We start from the raw sequence: 21,679 nt of genomic DNA, 5'->3' as shown, positions 1-21,679 counted from the left end.
TCTTGCAGCTATATGTTCCAGATGAGGACAAATCCATTTTTGGGCGCAGTGTGAACAAACAGGTTTTTGAAGGTTTGACGACAGGCTTGCTGCAGACCATTGCAACCATCCTCGGGTCTCTGTGGCCACATGTCTCCGAGTCCGGACAAGGTGAAAAGACATGGATTTCCTCCCCAGATGCGAAGGTCAAGAGCTCTGCCACAGAGTCCTTTAACACTCGCACACAAGACCTAATCAGGTATTTTCCCTCCAATGCTCTGTGCTCCTCTCACACTGCTTCTCCTCCTCCTACATGGCACCTCTTTTTCTCATCTCATGACCTTTTTACCTCCTTTAGTACATCCCTCCTCCACTCCTCTTCCCTGAGTTGAGAGTTGGTCAACCTCTGATTTCCTCAACAGCGTGCCTTATGTAAAGTATAGCCTGACAAAATGTCAGATCTCTTGGAAATGGTCCACCTGGTGTCTTGTTAGAATGGGAGTAGTGTGAGAATGAGGGTGTTTTCTGGCATCCTTCCAGCTTGTACTTTTTTCCACACATTCAGTGCCACATTTCAAGCAAAATCCATTCCTGGCAGGGGGGGACACAAAGTAGCATAAACAAAGAGAACTTCCAAAGCTTTGAAAGGTCTCCTTGAACCTGCCGTTGGAGCTAGCCATGGGTGTCTGGCCTGTAGGAGTCGGGGCTGTGTTGTAGAAATGTAGGTTGTGAGGAAAGGCAGGCCCGGCCTGACGAAGCCGTGTGGAAGAGTGCAGTCTTTCCACCATCCCTCCCACAAGCCATGATTCATCTGGACAGAGCAGCTGCACAGGCCCACCACTCTCATCCACTGACCCAGTCGTAACCCTGGAGACAGGGGAGGGCCTGAGAAAAATGGTGTCGTCAGACTGGTAATCCCAAGTACGAGCACAAGATTTACTTCAACTGCCTTGTATAATGTATACGCTCGTGAGGAAGGACAAAAGATCAAAACATTTTTAGCTTTTGCAACACTCTCCCATTATGCAAACCTATATATCACAAAGAGAGGAGATCGCCATTTCCTTTCCTCTCATTACCAGTTTCTCAGTTTGGCTTTCAGTGCTTTTAGTCCCATATCATTGACAGAAATGTTTTCAATCCATACTTGTATGAGGAGACACATCAAGTGGTGAGTTCGACCACCAAGCAGGTTGTCAAACAGAGCAGGCATTGAACAAAGCAGTCAATGTGAGGAAAGATCCTTTCAACCAAAGTAAAGCTGTGGAAGAGGATCAAGTCAAAACAATGGGATGTGGTTCAAGTGTCAGATGACCTGCAGTGGAGGCTGCAAACGGTCATAATCACCTGTTTTGAGAGGACCTCAGTGAGTGACAGTTCTACCAAAAAAAAAGGTATGTGAAAGAAGTACAGTCAAGATCAAGATAAGATGAGGAACCGTGGTTCACAGTGACCACATCAGCTACTAGAAAGCCTGGATTGGCAGCCCTGGCGCTCTCTAGATTTGCATAAGCTGTTGGTGTCTGAGCTGAGCCCAAAGGTCCAGGCATACCGGAGCTGTGAGAAGACGGCCCCAGGTCAGCAGACTGTCAAGGGCCCAGAGCTGGGCTGGCACAACAGTCCTCTAATGACACTATTAGCAGTGATTTGTGGCTGAAAGAGTACAGGGAACATGATCATGAGACCTGTCATTGGCAAAGACAAATTGGAGATATCATCGTAATAGCAGGGGGTGGAGGGCTTAGGTGAGGTATCCGCTTTCAGCTGCAGTACTGTGCAAGTATGCACAGTAAAGGCCTTTGTTTGCCTGTGTGAGATGAGTTTTTACTAAGGCAGTGTCCCATAGTAAATTTGTTTTAGGATTAAAGGAAAATGCCATTAAATAACACATGTTTTTCTCCTCTTGTGTGTTTCTTCCAGCTATGTAGTAAACATGGGTTTGATTGACAAGCTGTATGGGTGCTTCTTGTCGGTCCAAGCTCCTGTAGACGAGTACCCCAAGATGTCTGCTTTCCTCCAGCAAGCCTCGGCTCTGCTGCACAGCATGTGCAAGCTGTGTTTTGTCGTAACTGGACGGTGAGCACGTCTCCTAACTCCACTACACACCTTAAACATCTCTGTGATCTCTTGATCTTCCACTGACAAACACACACATCTTTTTCTGTGCATCTAATGACAGAGACTGGTTACTCAAACAGAGACTGGCTCCTCTGCAATCAGCCAGTAGGTCGTTTCCTCTGGCCAGCTAGCTTTCCGAAGTGTCGTTACTGCAGATACAGATAGGCATCTACTTGACCCAGCGCTCTGTCACTCACCATAAACCTTAGCCTGCAGCGTGGGGGGAGCCCACCCACGTGTGCTACAGTGACCTCCACTCAGAGAGGTTCAGTGGCGCCGCTGACAGAGGCTAAGCACACAGTCACACCAAGGGACATCAGTACCACAATTCCTCACATAAAAGGAAAAGAAATGCTGACCATGGTGGCAGCCTCAGAAATGCTTTGGTGTCAAGCATTACAAATAAGCTCGGTCAAGGTATCATTCGAGCCAATTAAGTTTTTTTCCATGACAGCACCACCTCTTGGCAGTACATTACTCCAAGATGTTGTCATTGTGTTTCAAATGTCGCCTAGCGTGTTGCTGTACCTTGCCAGCTGCAAGGTGCTGCAGTGACAATGACCAGCTGGTCACACCAGCACAGTAGAAGACTGTTTGCTTCTGATTATCTGTGAGGAAAACGTAGTGTCAAGCTTTACAGGTATATTGAGACCCACGTTATGATCAATACAGCAACCAGTGAGCTCAGTTCTGCCAAGATTGTCTGTGTGTCATATAGAAGAATGCTCAGTGGGCTTGTACAATGTTTCAGCCATGCCAGTTGCTGTGTCAGGGGATTATAATGGCATTAGGAGGCTGTGTTCTTGCCTAGCAGCATATTTCACACAGAGCCTGTTGGCTAACATCAAGTATCAGCATGCACTGTAGGTTCCATCCAGAGGTCACACACCCTCCATTCTACATGGCTGCAAATCATAGCTGGTGCTGCTGCAGTAGTCTTAAATTGTCTGTCTGCACTAGCCGAGGGTTTTCGCTGGGGTCTTCTGCATTGCAGCTGAAAAGCCTTATTAACATAATTGCATTAATTGCTGTAATGCTGAATGTATGTTCCAGTTGAACCTGCGGGCACTTATTTTAATGTTGTTTTAAAAATTCTGTAATTGTTCATCTTCTGTGATTGGATTCTCCACTGAAATATCTTCTGAAGCTCCGAGGATGACGTTTTTTTAAAAAACTGAAACCATGAAAATGTTTAAATCGCCTGTGCTAATATGAAACGGGTTGGTGAGATCGTTGACTCACTAAATGGAGCTTTTCTCCATGCTGTCAGGCTTCGGTTCAAAGAAACTTTGTGCCCTCTCTTTCCATCCAGCATTATCCCTGGCTTTGCCGTTAAATGTGATGTTCAATAGAAGGATGATGTTCGCAATACCTTTAACTGACGGGGTGGCATCTTGTTGGAGCCAAACAAACATATCACCTTGAATCCTCTCAGGCAGGTCTTGATTAATTGTGTCGGAGCTCTCAGCACCTTGTCAGGCAGCTCAATACAATCTGCCAACTTGAAGTGACTGCCATGAGCTTCGCTTCATGGCAATACTATGTTTACCGTAGCTGGAATGGGAGCGGAAGAGTCGATTTCTTGAAACTCAAAGGTCCCACTCTTCAGCCCCAACCAAACTGGTTGGCAGTGAGTTTTAGTGAAGTGAAACAGTGAATGGAAGCTCATTGCATGCAAAAAAAAAAAAAACTTATCCCATAAATGAACAGAAGCACGTCAAGAGCAGAGGGGCCAGCGTTTCAATGTGCAACACATTTTTAACTCGGTGCTCTTGCACTCACTGCACTCAGTTAAGTCAGGTGACACAGCAGCACTAATGGGGTATTATCTCAAAGGAAAGTCATCTCTAAGCCCTTGTTTTGTAAGTAAACCCAGAAGTCACCGAGGTCTAGATTGTCATTTGCGCCCTCGGTCTTGGGATGTCACAGTCTGACATTCAGGGGTGTTTTTTTTTTGTTTGTTTTTTTTTTTTAGTACATGACACCAGCAGCAGGAAGACACAAAATAAAGACCCTAATGCCACGTAGTGTTTCCTATCTGTGTATTAGTTCATGAACGCTTGCCTTTATCTTTGGTTTTACTGACTGCACACTTCCCCTCTCTGCCTCTCCAGCGCTCCCAGTATATTTGACAATAAACGCCAGGACCCCACTGGATTGACGGCCCTGCTGCAGTCCACAGACTTGGTGGGAGTGGTGCACACCCTGTATTGTATCCTGCTGCACAGTTTCGTGCCGGAGTCTGCTTCCCAGAGTCAGGAGCCCTACGGCCCCGGGGTCATCCAGGTGGCTTTGCAAGGCATTCGCTTCCTCAACAGTTTTGCCCTTCTTGACCTATCCGCCTTCCAGGTATTCATAGTAAATGAATAATAATAAATATTTTCTGTCTTTTCACAAATAAAAAAGCATTTTGCTATTGGTGGCAGAAGATTAGATATAATTTTTTTTCTGTACAGTTCTGCATCTGATATTTGTTTCAGCAGGCTTTCTGTATTGTAGATTCATTATTAAACTATACATATTTTATAGATTGACATTTTCAGCTACATGGTTTCTGGGAGGAATAGCTTGTAGCTTGGCATTAACTACCTGGCATCTGAATGATTAGTCGAAAGAGCAATCCCAAAAAGCAGGTTACAATAAAAATGGCCACAAATATTTGAATGACCCTCCCTGGATTTAATAGTTCTGTGTACATGATTGGTTTGATGCTAGTTCCTTTATTAAGCGCCATTAGGAGAAGAGTTACTCTCCTCAGGACAAAGCTGACCTGGTGACATAAACACAGGCACCCTTTGACCCCAGGTCAGTAGTTGGGGTTGCTCGAGCCCGGTGGGTCAGCAGTTAGGATGGGGCACGAGTGATTAGCACTGTATGCAGGGCCGTACATTACCCGCCCCGAGGAGGAGAGGACGACAGCTTCACGGTGCTAAGTCACCACATAGACGGAGAGGCACGAGAGCGAGCGAGAATGCTGTTAATTATTTTAATGTCCTGCGGTAATTACTTTGAAGCAGCTTCCTTTCACTGACCCGCCACATTCAGGCAACTGAAAACAGCTGGAAATGAAAGTGTTTCACTGCCAGAGTTTTATGAACATTTTAAATAATGTTTCTTTTTCTGGACGAGAGTTGTAATCACCCCATGTTTCGTATTACCTCACAGCACCGGCTAATATGTGTTGCAGGGGATGACCACATTCAAGCCGTTAACCCTCTCTGTTGCAGCATCAGCTCCCAATGTTCTGTTGAGAGGGGAGTGTTCAAAAGGGTTCAGTGCAGTGTAAATAAGAGGGTTTTGCAGTGGTTGTAATTTGGCAGATTGTACAGCACCAAATCTGTGATCCTTGAAGTTCACATTCAAACCTGAAATGACCTTTTTTTTTTTTTTTTTTAATTCTATTGTTATTGTTAAACAACATTTGCTTTTGTCCTCTTTGACAGCTGCTTACATGGTTCAGTGACTTTAATATGTTGCCTGCATGCATAAGTTATGAGGCCTGAAAACAGCCTTTATCTTCTCAGGTATTACATGTATAGATGTTACAATGCTAGCACACCCAAACTTCCCGTGGTGTAGTGATGATCTTATGGTGCTCGGTCACACTGACATGTTTAATAAATACTGTCTGTGAGCTGCTCCTAGCATCTCATTTCTGAGCAGGATTGGGGTGTTTTATGGTCAGACCCGGCTTGAGTTGCTTATACTCTTATACCGTGTATGTTCCCACCAGCAAAACATATAATCTTTTATTGCTTTGTGTTGTTATTGTATCAAGCTCTTTGTAATCACAATCATAGACAATTTATGCTTAATTTACTGTAAAACATAATAACATGTTTTGTCTGCGACTTGTCAGTCTGTCCTAGGAGCTGAGGGCCTGTCTCTAGCTTTCCGACACATCGTCAGCTCCCTGCTCTGGTACTGTACCCAGCATTCCTCTGAGGAGCTGCTGCACGAAGTCATCATCTGTGTGGGATACTTTACCGTCAACCATCCTGATAACCAGGTAAACCAGCTCGAGTCTGCACAGAAATTAAGAGTTTTTTTTCAGTTCTCTGAACATTGAGATTTATCTTTTGTGAAAGATTACAGTTGTTTTTGTTGTTAATTATTGTTAATTTATTGATTCATCAGTATGTTAATATAAAAAGTTACAACAAATTCCCATCTCCACTACTAAAAGTGGTGATTTTTATTTGTCAAGCTGAGGAAAAAAAACAACCCTCAAGCAATAAAATAAGAATTTGAGTATTTTCACTTAATAATAATAATAATAATAACAATAATAAAGTGGTGGCTGCTATTTTCTAACATTTTGTCTAAGAAATGTTTAGAACAGTTGAAAATGTCCTTTTTAATTCCTCATGACTCAAGCTGATGTCTACAAAGTGCTTGTTTTGTCCAACCAACAGTCAAAAATCTAAAGTTATTCAGTTTACTGTCATTTATGGAAAAGATGAGAATCAAATCATCATAATTCAAGAAGCTGGAATCCGAAAATATTTGTGCTTTTTCATTGAAAAATTCCGAAAACAAATAATTGATTATGAAAACAGGTGCCTTGTAACTTTCTGTCTACCAGGTAATCAATTAATCTGCTTGTTTCAGCACGACTAAACACAATTAATCGGTTGCTGAAATTGTAATCGATCTACTAATTCTTTAAATATTTCACCGCAAGTTATATTTAATGCCTTTATTTGTGTCTGCTGAGTGTGAAGAGCCTGGTGATATCTTCTTACTATTGTTGTGTTCATGTATTATTTGTCAGAAAAAGGGTGCAGTTTTGTAATTGTAACAAAAAGCACCTGTTTAAAGATTCATGCCTTGGCACCTTCCTGCTTTTGGTTTGTGTGTCGTCCATTGTCCCACAGAGTGACCCATTGTTCCCTCTCAGTAAAGCAGAGCAGCGTGCTGCCCTCGGTGTTACAACTACTTAGAGGGCTCTATGGAAGTGAGCAGGGTGTGATGGAGCGGACCTGGCTGCCGTGTAATTGGCTGTCATGCGTGGCCCGTCTACCGAGCCCCTGATTAGCCATGCTACAGTTGGCTGGGCTTTGATTATATTAAGCCTGACCCACACAAGCAACAGCCACAGCTTCAGTCTCAAACCTCTGATATGTCATTTATGTCCGTGCGCTCGCAGTCGACCCCCATCACAACAATTTATAGGCTGATTCTAATTGATCAGATTTTTTTTTTTACATCTAATTAAAAGATCCTCCAGTCTATGGCATTTTCCTTTCCTCTCAGCTCCTCCAATTTAATTATTCTGATGTACAGAATTAGCATTTGTTGGTCATTGCAGATCCAATTTGCATATTATATTGAATAATTGAATGAGGATTGATGATTAAATTAAGCATGTGACAGATGATTCGTCTTTGTACACCCACAGCAATGTTAAGAGTGCAGCCATGCTTGACTGTAGTTGGTGGGCGGAAAAAAAAAAACCCAAAACATTAGCATGTTGCTAATTTACTAATTTGATGCGAAACCTGTTATTGCTCCACAACCTGGGTACTGCCAATCAAAAAAAAATAGAGAAAAAGCAACCAAAAAAAGTCCTCTTGCCTTGTTTTCAGGTTAAGGATTTAGTTTGAAAAAAATAAAAATAAAAATTGAAGTATAGATTGTCGGGAAACAAGATCCCACACAACCGCCGCACTGACTTGATCTTTGCCAGTGGTCCAGTTCCTGGAATGTGTCCATTCAGTTCCGCACCAAGATGGATGGCGTTAAGGAGAATATTTAGAGCAGCTTGAGCTTTTCACAAGCTAATGTAAGCATTGGCAGAGCACAAAAGCGGCCCGACCCGAGGCCTGTGCGGTCGCAGGGACTGCTGATTCACTGTTGACGCACTGGCTTTTGTTTATATATATATATATATATATATATATATATATGCTCTAGAAATAAGGCTGCACATAAAAAGCTGAATTTTGAAGCAGCGCTATATGTAGTGATGTATTCCCTCTGCTCTGGGGGCCATGAATAATTCACCTTGTCACACAAAAAGCTATTGGGAGAGTGACATATGTAGGCTTGTGTGTTTTTCAAGTGTGCCTCAGCTCGTGGGGGCCGTGTAGCCATATGTTTCACTCTGCTGGGTGCGTCCGCAGAGACCTTTTTTAACAAAACAAAAAGCAGAACAAATGACACCTATTTTGTAACTGACAACTGTACTTCCTCTTCCCCTGAACAGATATGTGCCAATAATCTCCCTGACTCTGAATACAGTGATTCATTTGTGAATCATCCACGGTGATGATCTGTTGAATCTTCGAGCTGACGGGACTGTAATTGTAAACTGTTGACATGTTAACCCACCTGATTCCTGCTTGCCTTTTAGAAAGACGCAAGCAATTTGAGAGTGTGGAAATCTTAAGAAAACTTTGCCTTTTTTTTTTTCCTCCACTACATGGAACATGGCCACACACACACACACACACACACACAGCAGAGTGAGCTCCACTCACAAACGCTGTTGCATTCATATCACACGCATACACACAAGACGCGGTTTCAGGTAGCAAATGGATGTTTTTAGAAATGTAACAAGATCATTTTCCCTGCACCGGCTCCTGAGAGTACCTCGCTCCTCTGTGCTTGTATTTACTAAACTGCTTTTTTTATACCACTAAGCATCACATGAGCTATGGATCGTCTCGTACACCGAACATCCCACACACATCTCCACAGCTCTGCCTTATCTATGGGGTCATTCCTCTTCTTCCCGTTCTCTACGAGGGCGTTTCCTCCGCCCCGCAGGCCCAAGCCAATCTTTAGGCCTGTAATTCCTGTTAACCTGATGTTGAAACGCTCCCTTCAGCAGTCCATTACTGCCAAGACAGCCAGGCCCTCGCTGCCTGCAGGGTAAGTGCAGCTCGTGCAGACCATAGGGAGCCAGTGCCGGGGAGTGCACACTCTGTATCACCCAGCAGAGTAAACAGAGGCAGAGAAACACAGACAGACTCACTCTCCACTGACTGGCAGGAGAGGGCCTTATTGTTAGCTCAGTAGATGATTTACACTCTGCTTCAAGGGTGAACGCAGGTCCAACTGACTTTAAGTGAAGCTGAGGACATTTTTATCCTCACAAACCTTTCAGTGAGGAGTTTCCATTTGTCTGCAACGCTGTCGTCAGGTTGGTTTCAGAGCAGAATTATCAGCAAGTAGGATCTGGGACGGAATGACGGCATGGGCTCATCCAGATAAATAAAGAGTTATTAAGCTTTATTGTGTAAACAGCAGGTTTTTATGGTATTTTAAAACGACTGACAGTTGCCTTAAAAGTCAAGGTGGAGGGTCCATGTCAATGTCTGCGTCGCCAGCATCCAAATGCCCAAAAGCAGCTCACACAGCATCCTGTGTTCCTCTCAGTAAGCCGTTGTAAAGAGGCACTAAACAGTTATTTGACTAGCTTTGCTTTGTGGTGTCTGCTGCGCTGCTCGTCTTATCAGCGAGACGGTACCACTCTGATGGATCTGGTTTATAGTGTGGATTCAAGTGTCAGATATATGGCCCTGCTCTGACGCTGGTTCCTCCTGAGGTGTTTGGTCTGTCTAGACGCTACGATGAATGGAGATTCCTCTCCAAGATTGTCACTTTTCTTCGGTGTGACACTAAATTTTCATAATTAGATTTGTGCAGTAATAAATTGCTAACATTTCTTTGCCTCATGCAGGCGGATTCTGCTATTTGAGATTTGCGCTTCACTGCACGGCTGGATGACGACTGCCTCTTCTTTTCCCCCTCTCTTCTTAAATCTGCCTCCACTCTGGCTTCCGCTTCAGCACTGGGTTTTCCCGGGACTTTTGTTTGCGTTTCAGAACATTAACTTTACACACTCTTTGTTGTCATTGTGGACAGTGAGGAAGTTATGTAATGGAAGCGTCATAAAAACCAGCACTGTTTGAAAATACCAGGTCTCCAAACTTAAGAAAGACCAGAGCAGCCAAGACACTTGAGTTTTTACAGGGTCTGCGTTATACGCGGGCCAGATGCATGGATTCAGATGCTTGTTGTTAGTTTTACGATGTCAGGCTTTGAGTTGCAGATACTTCAGCTGAGCTGCGAGAAGTAACGCTACGGCATAATCTCTAGTTGGAAACCATTTCGGCTCTGGTGTTGCTCCTCACCTGGTAGGGGCGTGGAAAGTTGGCAGGGGACTCTGCTTCTTTGTTACCTCCAGACTCTTGCTGCCACCAGGCAGGCTTTGTTTTATGTCTTTCCACGTCAGGCACTTGAGGGTGGACAATTTGTTTAGGCAGCTGAAGATGGAACTGCGCATAGTGGAGGATTATGAGATCGCCGGGTGATTTGTGGGTCGGATCTTCCCCGCTCAAACACGGAACGCTTGCCGTGGTGTTAATTATGATACCTACACCATAAATGTCCTGGATTAAAACGCAAGAACGAATAGATTCTTTACCTCTCGTAGAATCAGGGTTTTGGCTTTCTAATGAGTTCTGCTGTGTGAATTTATAGCCCCCCTTTGCCAGTTTGTCTTTGGGCAGTGTTGCAACAAAAGATGAATATGATGATGTAGGATTTAGTGGAAAGTAGCATGAAAATACTAAAACTACATGCGCTGAAAATAAGCAGCTCGACTTTTGAAAACAACCAGAGCTTGCCTTTTTTTCCCCCCTTCCTTCAGTGGATGAATTTATCCAACAAGTTCTACATTCCTTTCTGAAAAATACTTATGAGTGAGTCAAACTGTGGGGATTTTGTTCTCCCACTGTTCTGCACATATTTACTGCAACCTGTAATGTAGTCAAAACTGTTCTTTAATTCAATACTGCGCTCAGTGAAACACACCAGGGTGGAAACGATGTGCTTGCTTCAGAAATTAACACGTCCATTTCAGGCTGACAAATTCACCGCTCTTCACGTTTTCAAGTATCTGTAATGCATTGAAGTCGGGATTGTTTGACCTGTCCATATGGTTTCTTCAAACAAATAATGTTCGGAAATGGCGCTGCTCTGTGTCCCTTTGAACGCCGCTGTAGAGGGCAGCTCTGAGAGGCTTCACCTTGAACTGATAAAAGCGGTGAATTATCGCTTTGTTTATCCTGCTGCTTTAACTTGGAGTGCATTATCAAAGGAGAAGCCCGTGGAAGAGTATCAGAGAGTGTATTTTTAAAATCTTGTAAATCTGCTGAATTTATGTCACCCTGACTTGGGGACCTCACCTTGCCCTTCTGGTTTCCATTGGCACTGAGCCGCCAGTCCCATGGTCTGTTCTTGTGAAGCAGTGCCGTTTCTTTTCAGCCAGGATTTAGCGTGCTGACCCTGTGGCTCTCAGAGGGGTGCTGATGGTCTACACAGGCTCAGGGGAGATGACCAGAGCATTAGGCCCTGGACCCCTTCCTTTAGCAGCAGCCCCCCTTCTCACCAAACGGGGCTGGGAGTGATTTGGTTGTAATACCAGTGGCCCGGATGTGATGCCGTGTGATTGACGGGCTGTGATGGAGAGCAGGATGTCGGCGAGGTGAAAATACCATTAATGTTATTGCTCATTTCTTAAAGTGGGGGTGGCCACGCTGTCGGCGGAGGTTTGCTCACCCTGCCTTTCAGCCGCCACCCCGCCCCTTCATACCCCTGTTGCACTATGAATGCCCTCTCAACCCGAGCTTCACTCCCACAGGGCGGTAGCAAACATTTGGACTGACTCTGTGCTTCAGTGTTGCTCAACACAAAACTTGAAAGTGAAGTTTTAACCACTGATAATGACATCAGTTCGCGTCTCTCTTTTCCCTCTGATGTTACTGCGGCTCTGCTTCACTGTTGGTACAAAGGAAGAACAAAACATCCCATCATCGTGTTTTATAGCCCATAATTGCGTGGTGGGAGGCTGTGCCCCACAGGTCTCCTCCTAATGGCTGTTTGTGTGTTGTTTTAGTGGCAGATTTACATGTGGGAGGGGCACAGGGCGGTGATTTACAACCAGCAGCGCCACTGACTGGCTTAGTGACTGACTGGCCCTGCTCCCTGTGTGTGTGTTCCAGGTGATAGTGCAGTCTGGCCGCCAGCCCAGCGTGCTGCAGAAACTGTGTCAGCTGCCGTTCCAGTACTTCAGCCACCCGCGCCTCATCAGAGTGCTCTTCCCCTCCCTCATCTCAGCCTGCTACAACAACTCCCAAAACAAGGTCATCCTGCAGCAGGAGATGAGCTGTGTGCTGCTGGCTACATTCATCCAGGTAAACATGAGACCACGGTCACACGTACAGCATATGTATGCACGGAAATGGATCACTATCATACGCGCTGTAACTGAACCGGTCGGTGATTAAAATATTCAAGCCAAATGAAATTGTTCGAGAGTGGTGCAAAAGAATGGGGAGATAAAGAGGTGAAACACACAAATAAACAAAAACACCTCTTCGGTCTTGAGACTTCGATGCCTCTAAATAAAATCTCCAAACACAATAAATGTCTTTCACGTCAGAAGGAAGCCTCCTTTTCTGCTTCGGCTGATGAACAATTGCTCATCTGGGCCCCGGTAAATCTGTAACAGGAAGGCTTTTACAAAGATAAATGGCTTCCTTCACAGTGGATTTACCTGCCACTGCTTGGACTCCCAGTAAACAGCTCGTCTCCTTCATCTTCCTCCTGACAACCCACCCCTCACCACTCTGCAATCACCACTGTTTAGACACCGATTAACTTCCATTCAAAGGGAGACGAGCTATTGTCATTTCTTTCAAACAAAGCAGTAATGCATGGTGTCTCGCCCCGCCGCCCTCATTGTTGAGTTAACCTCAGGAACATTCCTCGCAGTTCGATCCAGGATGTTCTTTGTCACCTGTTATACTAAAAACATTTCATTTGATGAGTACAGTGAGAGCTCGTGGCAGCTGTAATTTATTATTTTTTTTTTAAATTTGGTTGTTTTTTATTGTTTTTTTCGCTGGAAGGGAGAATTAGTCTTAGATGAGACAAATGTAATACTACTAGTATTTGCAGTGTACTGTTACAGTAGGCATTAATTCTCCTTTTTAATTCCCATAGGACTGTGCTGCAAATGGGAAAGATTCAGACAACAAAACAAAGCAAGCAGGTAAGTAATTCTGATATATGTTCATTTAATTCTGGACATATATATATATATTTTATTTGTTGCCTCGGGTAAAAACAGCTATTTGTTCTCCAGCTGATCACAGTACAATCTTTTCTGTGCTCACGTATTGAGACGTAACAATTTTTCATTGTGAGGAATTTCTGTCAGCACATGTTGGGCTTGTTTTGGCGAAATTCAGAGTTTTGCCACTTTCAAAGGGATAAAGGATTTCGGTTGGACACCCAGCATAATGTAGTTGTTCTCCTCTGTTTGTGCAGTTTCCCAGCTGCTGGATTACTGCGAGTTGTCTAACCGCTTTCCAAGAGATCAGTGGGATTCAGCGCTGCAGTTTTTTCTCAAGAAGCAGGAAGAGTGATGGAGTTGCACACTGTCCTCAGAATGAATAAGCACAGTATAAACACAACGGAAGAGACTCATATATGGAGATGTTTTTGGATTTTTTTTTTTTTTTTCTCCTCACTTTAAGTCAGCACACGAGAAAATAAACTTCATCAAATGTAAAGATTGTGAAGCCTTATACTGTGTTGATACATCTGCTTGACTTCTTGGAAATCAGGTTGATGTTTATAAGGAATTTGCACAGAATTTCTTGTTTGTACGTTGTAGTTAGAACACATGCACAACTATTCCATTTAATGTCTAAACAAGCCATTTGTTTGTGTTGTAGATAGGAATTGATCCATTTTTAGCGCAGTGGCTAAACCTGAAACACTTACTGTAATTTATAATTTGCCAAACATCTTCGTTGATACTGTTTGTTTTAATTTATTGTGTTTGTCTCATTTTTGAATGTGAATGACCAGAATGTCATCTCTAGTTTGCATAATGCAAGTTACAAGTTCCATGACCTGCCTTGATTATATTTTTCAGTTTCACGTCGTTTTCGTTTCCTGTCCTGTTCTCTCTGTTAGGCACTCACAAACGAATATAATTTATTGAGTTATTTATCTTTATCACATAAAATAAAATCTGTATGGTTATGTATTGTTGTTCCTCAGTTTCATTCTGTGTCGACTACAAATTTAAATGAATGTGAGCATGACCGAACAAACGTCTACTCTAATGTTGAAGAATTGGACCTCACAAATGACACCCACAAGAAAAGCTGTTGTCAGACATTTAAAAAAAAAAAAAGATATATTGTCAAGAGCTTTGCAATCTACTAATCTACTTCTGAACACCACCAGTGTGTCTAGCTGCCTCAGGGAAGCCACCCTGCTCTGTTCAGATTACTGGAAGTTTATTGATTGGCGTATATTCACAATATAGCCATAAAGTTAATTACTGTAAGTTGTCCATAGCTCTTAGTTCTGCACACATATCACTATCAACCTGCCTGATAAGTTGAAAGAAATTTGTTGGGAAAACACAGAAAAGGTGATCTTTACAATTCTGCCCTTCTCATTCTCCACAGTGTGAATCTGCTTTCATCCAGCTTGTCCAAATTTTACTTTGCAGGCAGTGTTGATGTTGAGGATTTGGGAGCTATTTCATATTTCAACTCTTCTGTGTCAGGTTTGATGAAAAGTCCCTAAAATATCGCCATTCAAGTTCACAGAAAGTGTGTATTAAATGTTAAATAAATAGCGAGCCTATTTAGTATTTTTCTAATCATCAATTTCCTCTTAAATGTGTCGTTGCTACTGTGCTTGCACGCAGTTTAAAGATTTTGTATATCAGCATGTCTTCAAGACTTAACAGGATTTTGAATTTCACTGAGACTCCCTTCACTGATAACAGCCGATCCTCCCCGACAAATTGTTGAGGTGTAGTGTGTCAGTCCCGGCTTGACCTGCATGCTCTCTTGTCCAGCGGCTATTTGCCGTTCAGGATTCCTGCTGGAATGAAAATAAACTCAAGACACGCCAGGATGCGTCCGCAGGCTGGGAGTCCCTTCAGCGCTGCTGCGCGTTTTCTTGTGGGTCCATTCAGTGTATCCTGAGCAGGTGATGCCAGATGCAGATAAGCGGCCGCCGCTGCCTGTCCTCTGTCTAGACTTGTAACCATGGGCCTCAGGTCGCTATGGCACTGTGACATTTGCCTAAATTAGACCATTTTTGTCGTTTTATCACTGAATGGATCAAAATATTGTGTACATTTTACAATACATGTCGGTCCAGGCTATTTGGAGATCATAATAATAATAAAAAAAAATCACATAAGGAGGTGAATTAAACAGGCCTGTTGTGTTTCATTCAGTGACCTGTGACACATGGACCAAATGGTTAATAATATCTTCCCGGCCATCAGTCACTGATCCACTTGGCTCAGAAACTGAGCAGGCCTAAATATAAGCAGGGTTTCTGGGCTGCACTGCTTTGGGTTTTTGTGAACTGAAGCTTGCAGCTTACTGACGCAGAGCGGCACCCAAAAATATGAGCGACTGAGCATTTGGAACATTTAGTAAATATTCAATCTGTGATTGCCCAAGCGTGTATATTTATGGATTTATTTGGATGGGCTTTTACTGAATTATCCCTTATTGTAGTGTAAACAGGCGCGCTCCTGCAGCTCTAACCTCCACTTAAAACAGTGTCAAGCACTATAAGCAGCAGATGCGTTTCCATTTACCTTAAAATTGATTTATTTTGCCGACGATGGTTAAAAGTCTTGTGAAGGTTTACGGAACAAATTGACTTTGCATGCAATAATCAGTTAGAACTATGTTTTTATTGTTAAGATCGGCTATGTCTGTCCTCATAATAAATAATAATAACTTATTTTCTGCAGAAAACGCCAACAATACGCAATTCATCTGTTTCATTCATTTACAAGAGTCGATATTGAAACTTACAAATCATGCACATCTACACAGTTTGTATTGTGGCTTTCCTGATAAACATACTGTAAGCATTAACGTTCAGGCGTCCAACAGCCTACAGGCTCACGTGCTTGATCCCCGCATCATATTCACCACGTTATGGCCAGTTCAGGCATTGGCATCATGGTAGAAGGCAAGTGGGAGCCCAGAATGTCCATCAACAGCTGCGTGTCCTGCCAAAGTGTCCTTGAGCAAGACAGGGAACTAAAAATGCCTGAATGTAAAGGGAACAGTCAGACCTCCAATCCTCCAGTGGACACCTGAACGTATCCTCGAGCATAATCCATCCCGGTCATTTTGTCCGTTTGTTTGCGATAGGATGTCACTGAGGCCTGTGCGCGTCCAAGCAGAGGACACAGGCGCGCGCTCGGGGGCTCCGGCTGACCTCGAGACCTCTTCACGTGTCGACGGGACTGGGGACCATACTGTTCGGAGTGTCCGGTAACTGCGACGACAGAGAGGTCACATCACTGCCCGATGAGTTGCCCAGAGAGCCCGACTCAGAGAAGGACACCTGCCGGAGGACACAGCGGGAAGAAAGGGAGTCAGACCAACAAGAAATGACTTCACTTAAATGAAATGAATTTTTTTTTAACAGCTTCCATCTCTGCATGAACACCAGAGATGTCAACATGTGAGTGTGGCTGCTACAGCCATGCTGTAAATTCAAGAGTAGAGGCGTGGAGACACTTGTGTATTTGTTTGTTTCAAAGAATTAGCCCCCATATTGAAAAACATACGACGTTATCAATCTTGTAAATCTCACGAGACCCGATGAGCATATCAAGTACCTCCACGTGGGGTCCCACACAAGGCTGTGAGACAGTTTGGCGCAAGAAAGCGTTTGTTTGCACTTGAACCTTTTGAATATGATTTGAATCAGAGTTTGATATACCGTATACCAAACCCATCATCATCATCATCATCATCATCATCATCACCGTTACAAAACTAACGTCTTAGACCATCATCTTAAGATTAATTATTCTTTATGAGTCTTAACAAATCCATCCTTCTTTCCTACTTTTTTCTCCAGGAATAAGTCTAGCAATTCATTTTCAATATACCCTGTCATTTATTATTATTATTATTATTATTATTATTTATTTTTTTATTTTTTTTATTATTATTATCATCATTTTTTTTAATGTAATCCTACCAGCTGTTGGAAGGCCGGCTGGTCCAGGTCGCTCTGCAGGGCGAAGTCGCTGAGGGTTTTCCACGGTGGCTGGTAGGTTTGCACCTCCACAGGATTCCCTTGCACAGTGTTGTCGTGCCGGATAGGACTCCCTGCCACCAGAGCTGTGCCCGTCAGGCCCTGCAGATTCTGCAGGAGGAACGAAAAATACTCAGTTCAACTCAACTGTTAACCAGTGATGCTGCCTGGATACAGGCTGAAGGATGTTCTCCTGATAGCCACATGCATGGAGGGTGAGCACATTTTGTCATTATGAGATAAGCAGCAGCTCATTTTGCAGGACAACAAACCACAGAAATGCACAAAAATGTAGAGCTTCATGATCATTAACTAACCACTATAAAAAAAGCACAATATACGTATATGAGCCTGTAAAACAGCCCAAATTTAATTCTACAAAAGTTGCATAATTAAAATTAAAAAAAAAAATCAACTCAATAATTCGATTCAAAATCATTTTCAGATTTATGAAAATACACCATCTGTGTATTCAAAATGAATAAAATAAGTCAGAAAAATTGTTATCCTGTTTCTTTCAAAAGTTACGAAACGAATCGTTTTATTTTTTATTTTCTTTTATTTTTATTTGTGTTACCAGCCCTTTAAAAACCTACCTAAATGTTTTGTTTTTTCTTCTGGCATTATTGGCATTGAATTATCTCTCTCTTTATCTTATCGAGCAAAGGCGGGGCAGTAACATTACACATGAGCATTATTTGGTTACTTGATCATTCACAGACTTGTTCAGTTTTCCATGTTATTTCTTTTAGGAGGAATTAATCACGTACTTTTCGGGACAGGAGTGACATTCAACTACTGTGTAAATTAGAAAATATTCCCTAATAAACCCATATATTAGGCTTGTGAAATAACAAAATAGTAGCCTATAATAATGCATTATTATACCCTGAAAAACCCCCATGAACTCACGGTTTTGTCGCTGTGTTGCTGTTGTTGAAGCTGCTTCATCAGAATGGACCTCTTCTTGTCTTTGCAGCGCTTGTTCTGAAACCAGACGCGGATCACCCTGGGGCTCAGGCCGGTCATCTCCACCAGCTGCTCCTTCATCAGAGCGTCCGGTCGCGGGTTGGCGTTGTAGCATGTCCGCAGGGTGTGGAGCTGCTTCTCGTTCAGCACCGTCCGGACCCGGGTGGTCTTCTCGGACTGCTTGTGGACGTGGTTCCGGTGATGAGGAGGGTGCCGGACCGAAACTGCGTCTGAGGTGGAGGGGAAAAAAAACACTTAGAAACTCAGAGCAGCTAATTCTAAATAAACAAATATATGGTTAAGGTATTTAAATCAAGAAATTAAAGCAACAAATAGTCTATGGATTTACACCATCTGCAGTTTATGAAAATATCAAATACCGAATATTTGGCTGCTGAAAGGTCACAGCACTCATTGTGTTTAAAACTTCCCAGACACACTGTTATAAAATAAAATACCGAATTATACTGACACATCTGGTTCACTTTCATTTTCATTTTCAAGCTCATTTGTCATGCCCAGTCGGCCTGTATGCACACAAAATATAATTTAGTCGACTTTCTTCAAAATTTAGCCTAAACATAAAAATTTTGCAAGGAAATTGCATGCTTATCATAATAATAACATTATATAATATATAATGCACCATTTTAGGCCTATCCACATCATTTTATCGATAGGTTGAAGTGTTTGTAGCTTCATAATAAAGCAGTTTGCAGCCTACCTGAGATGTGCAGCGGTCTGGTGTGAATGCTCCCCGGGCTGAGCGGGCTCCCTGCAGAGGCCCGCTCCACCAGCAAGCCATGGTCCGCCCGACACAGCAGCTCGTCGTCCCGCAGAGAGAACTCATCCCCCGGCAGGAGGTGTCGGCTGCAAACCGAGCACCGAAAACACTCCATGTGATACACGTTGTCCCGAGCTCTCATCACCAGGTCGCTGCTGCAGAAGCCCATGTTACACTTAGCGCATTTGATGCCAAATAACCTGAAAAGGGAGCAGGGAGACGCGTTGGTCTGGACGCAGCGGCCATAAAGGTTCTTGATTTAAACGGATCTGGTGCTGGTCTTCATGTTCAGGTCAAAAGAAGCACAAACAGCTGTGAGCTGATCACAGGAAAAAAAAAAAAAATATTTTTTTTTTTAAAAAGAAAAGACTGAATGCATACAACACAAATCTGACTCCGGTTGCTGTTCACGATGCACATTTGTGCGCATTTTCATTTCCACACTTTTACTATCCAAATGGACAGTACAATTCTAGAAATAGACCATTATTTCATTTTATCCGTCGCCCTCTTTTATATCCTTCGTTTTCTCCTCAACGTGGCCTCTACACTTCAGAAATGATGGTGAAAACTCTGCTGAACTCCTACCTTGCATAATCTCTTTTACAGTAAGTCTTCCCGTCTCGGACGAAGCAAGTGCAGGTCTCGTCCAGGTACTGGCTGCACTCTGCACACTTGAGGCAGGCTGCATGCCACTCGAGGTCCGGGGAGACTCTCAGGATGTACTGGTCGTGTATCTGACTTCCACAGCCCACACACATTGCGATTCCCGACTTCTCTGCGTGAGGCGGGGGTGAATGCATTAATGCAACACTCTGTGCGCTCTTTTAATCCCCATGACATCCCTGTTAAACCCCCCTTCACCCGTCACCTTAAGGAGAGAAAATGTTGTGCACGTATCACAGCAAACATGTAAGTCTTTGAGGGAATTTCGGTGATTTTTTTTGTAATGGGGCCACAAGAGCTTAAAATATCATGAAGCAACAGCATGGACCACTTTAAAGGCTCCATATCGACAGTTACAATGGAAGTTTATAAAGGAGGATTTTGTAGGAATATTAAAGTGATTTTTTTAAGATTAGATCAATTGCTTAGGAGAAGTTTTCGATATTAATCCACAAACCTCGAAATGAATCGAGCGATTAATCGCCAACTACACGCCGGTGATGATAGAAATATGAACTAAAACAAACTACCAATAAATCCCCAATACAGCAGCAATACAGGAGCAGAAAGAGGATTAACTTACTTTTTGAATGATCCCCCATATCATCCAAGAAAGAAGTATTGAGCAGGATGTCCACCATACAGGAGAAATAGCCCAGTGCAAGCCGACAGGCGGAGGAGAGGAGCGGCAGAGGAGACCGTCCCGTCCCTGGCTGGATGATAAACTTGTATTCCTCCACCGAGAGGTGGAGAGAAAACAAAGATCCTCGACCAGTGACGTCTGCAAACCTGGACCTCTGCGGGTCCGGGGAGAGGGTGCCATGCAAATATCCTCCTGGACCCCTGCTCTGCTCTGCTCTGCTTTTTTTTTTTTTTTTTTTTTCCTTGGTCTGGCTGTGAGCGTAGTTTTTGTGTTTTTATCTTTTTGTCCCAGGGCGCTGTCTGCAGGTCTGTTTCCAGAGTGAAATCAATTGTCCCTGTTAACTCACAGCACAATGATAGAAGCTTAGTGTGACATCAAGAGTGACTTTAGATGCTATTGTTATTTCCCCTCGTGACACGTTACCTTAATATTTGTCTTTGGGCTCATAATACACGTTATCTATGGAAACTTAACCATGTCAGTATCTTGTATTATTGTGTTTTATAGTTTTTTCCCACAGCAAATCCATCACATTAAGTTTGGATTTCCTCTAAAATGCAGCGTTGAAAATGTTTTAATGTTACTGCTTAATTTGTTACTAGAGTCAAATCATGAAAAATATACTATTATTATTATTAATAATAGTATCATTATTATTACTGTTATCATTATTATTATTGTTGTTGTTGTTCTATTTAAGCGAATGTAATAGTGAATGTAATAGTTTTTCATATTCTCAGCTTACTGTAGAGAGCCCTCTACTGGGTGAAATATGATGCAGGCATCTCGGATCAATAAGATGCGCTGTTTAGAAATCAATCTTTTTCTTATGGATTATCCATAAATGTTTACGCTTTATGAAAATAAATAAATGCTGTAAATATGAGGGGCCCGATGGATGACTCATAATCTCTTTACCGTCACATACACAAGAATCAATATTCAACAGTGTAAAAAAGAGAGAGAGAGACGGAGGAAGTGAGAGACCACGAGCACGGTGTAGAGAGACAATCAAATCAAAGCAAAGATGTCACTTTCTGAGACGTTCTTTCAGTTCAAATGTTGCTATAGACCTTTAACACTGCTCTTTGGTTTCAGTTGGAAATTAGCGTCAGATTAAACATAATGAATGTGCCAAATTTATTTCTTCAGGAGAAGCAAATCATGGGCCTGTTTTCTTTTTTCTGTTAGATGCTCATTTGCCTTCTCCCCTTTTCTCTCTTCCCTCTCACAGACAGAAAAATGAAGCCCCCCTGAAAACACGAAGTTCAAAGTTCAGGTGAGTTAAATTTACTGATGAATCCAACGGACCAGAAAGTCTCTCACGCTGGTCTTGAAATATTTCCTCAAATACAGATTATGGAGAAAAAAAGCTACAGCCTAAAATTACAATT

General features: G+C 42.9%; 2 protein-coding genes across 5 annotated transcripts in view; one reads left to right on the top strand and one right to left on the bottom strand.

The window, feature by feature from the left end:
• scaper (S-phase cyclin A-associated protein in the ER) overlaps positions 1-14,170 on the top strand; it is a 57,731-nt gene extending 43,561 nt beyond the window's left edge. For all 4 annotated transcript variants that reach the window (XM_070971462.1, XM_070971465.1, XM_070971463.1 and 1 more), the window contains 7 exons: positions 9-238; positions 1,900-2,055; positions 4,212-4,446; positions 5,957-6,106; positions 12,114-12,305; positions 13,117-13,165; positions 13,444-14,170. In XM_070971462.1, coding sequence (XP_070827563.1) covers positions 9-238; positions 1,900-2,055; positions 4,212-4,446; positions 5,957-6,106; positions 12,114-12,305; positions 13,117-13,165; positions 13,444-13,541 — 1,110 coding nt within the window. In that variant the 3' untranslated portion in view covers positions 13,542-14,170. The remainder of the gene's footprint in view (positions 1-8; positions 239-1,899; positions 2,056-4,211; positions 4,447-5,956; positions 6,107-12,113; positions 12,306-13,116; positions 13,166-13,443) is intronic.
• Positions 14,171-15,960: 1,790 nt separating this feature from the next.
• isl2a (ISL LIM homeobox 2a) lies at positions 15,961-20,337 on the bottom strand. The gene is made up of 6 exons (XM_070972716.1): positions 20,226-20,337; positions 19,565-19,754; positions 18,917-19,176; positions 18,136-18,422; positions 17,167-17,334; positions 15,961-16,521 (listed from the first exon to the last, which is right to left on the bottom strand). Exons 1-6 carry the CDS (start codon positions 20,281-20,283, stop codon positions 16,405-16,407), a joined length of 1,080 nt encoding a protein of 359 aa, XP_070828817.1. The 5' UTR covers positions 20,284-20,337; the 3' UTR covers positions 15,961-16,404.
• Between the last annotated feature and the right edge of the window lie 1,342 nt (positions 20,338-21,679).

This window comes from Chaetodon trifascialis, chromosome 10, assembly GCF_039877785.1.
Source record: "Chaetodon trifascialis isolate fChaTrf1 chromosome 10, fChaTrf1.hap1, whole genome shotgun sequence".
In the NCBI taxonomy this organism is placed as follows: domain Eukaryota; kingdom Metazoa; phylum Chordata; class Actinopteri; order Chaetodontiformes; family Chaetodontidae; genus Chaetodon; species Chaetodon trifascialis.
Note: the sequence above shows the minus strand (reverse complement) of the source record. Positions and strands in the feature narration are given on the sequence as shown.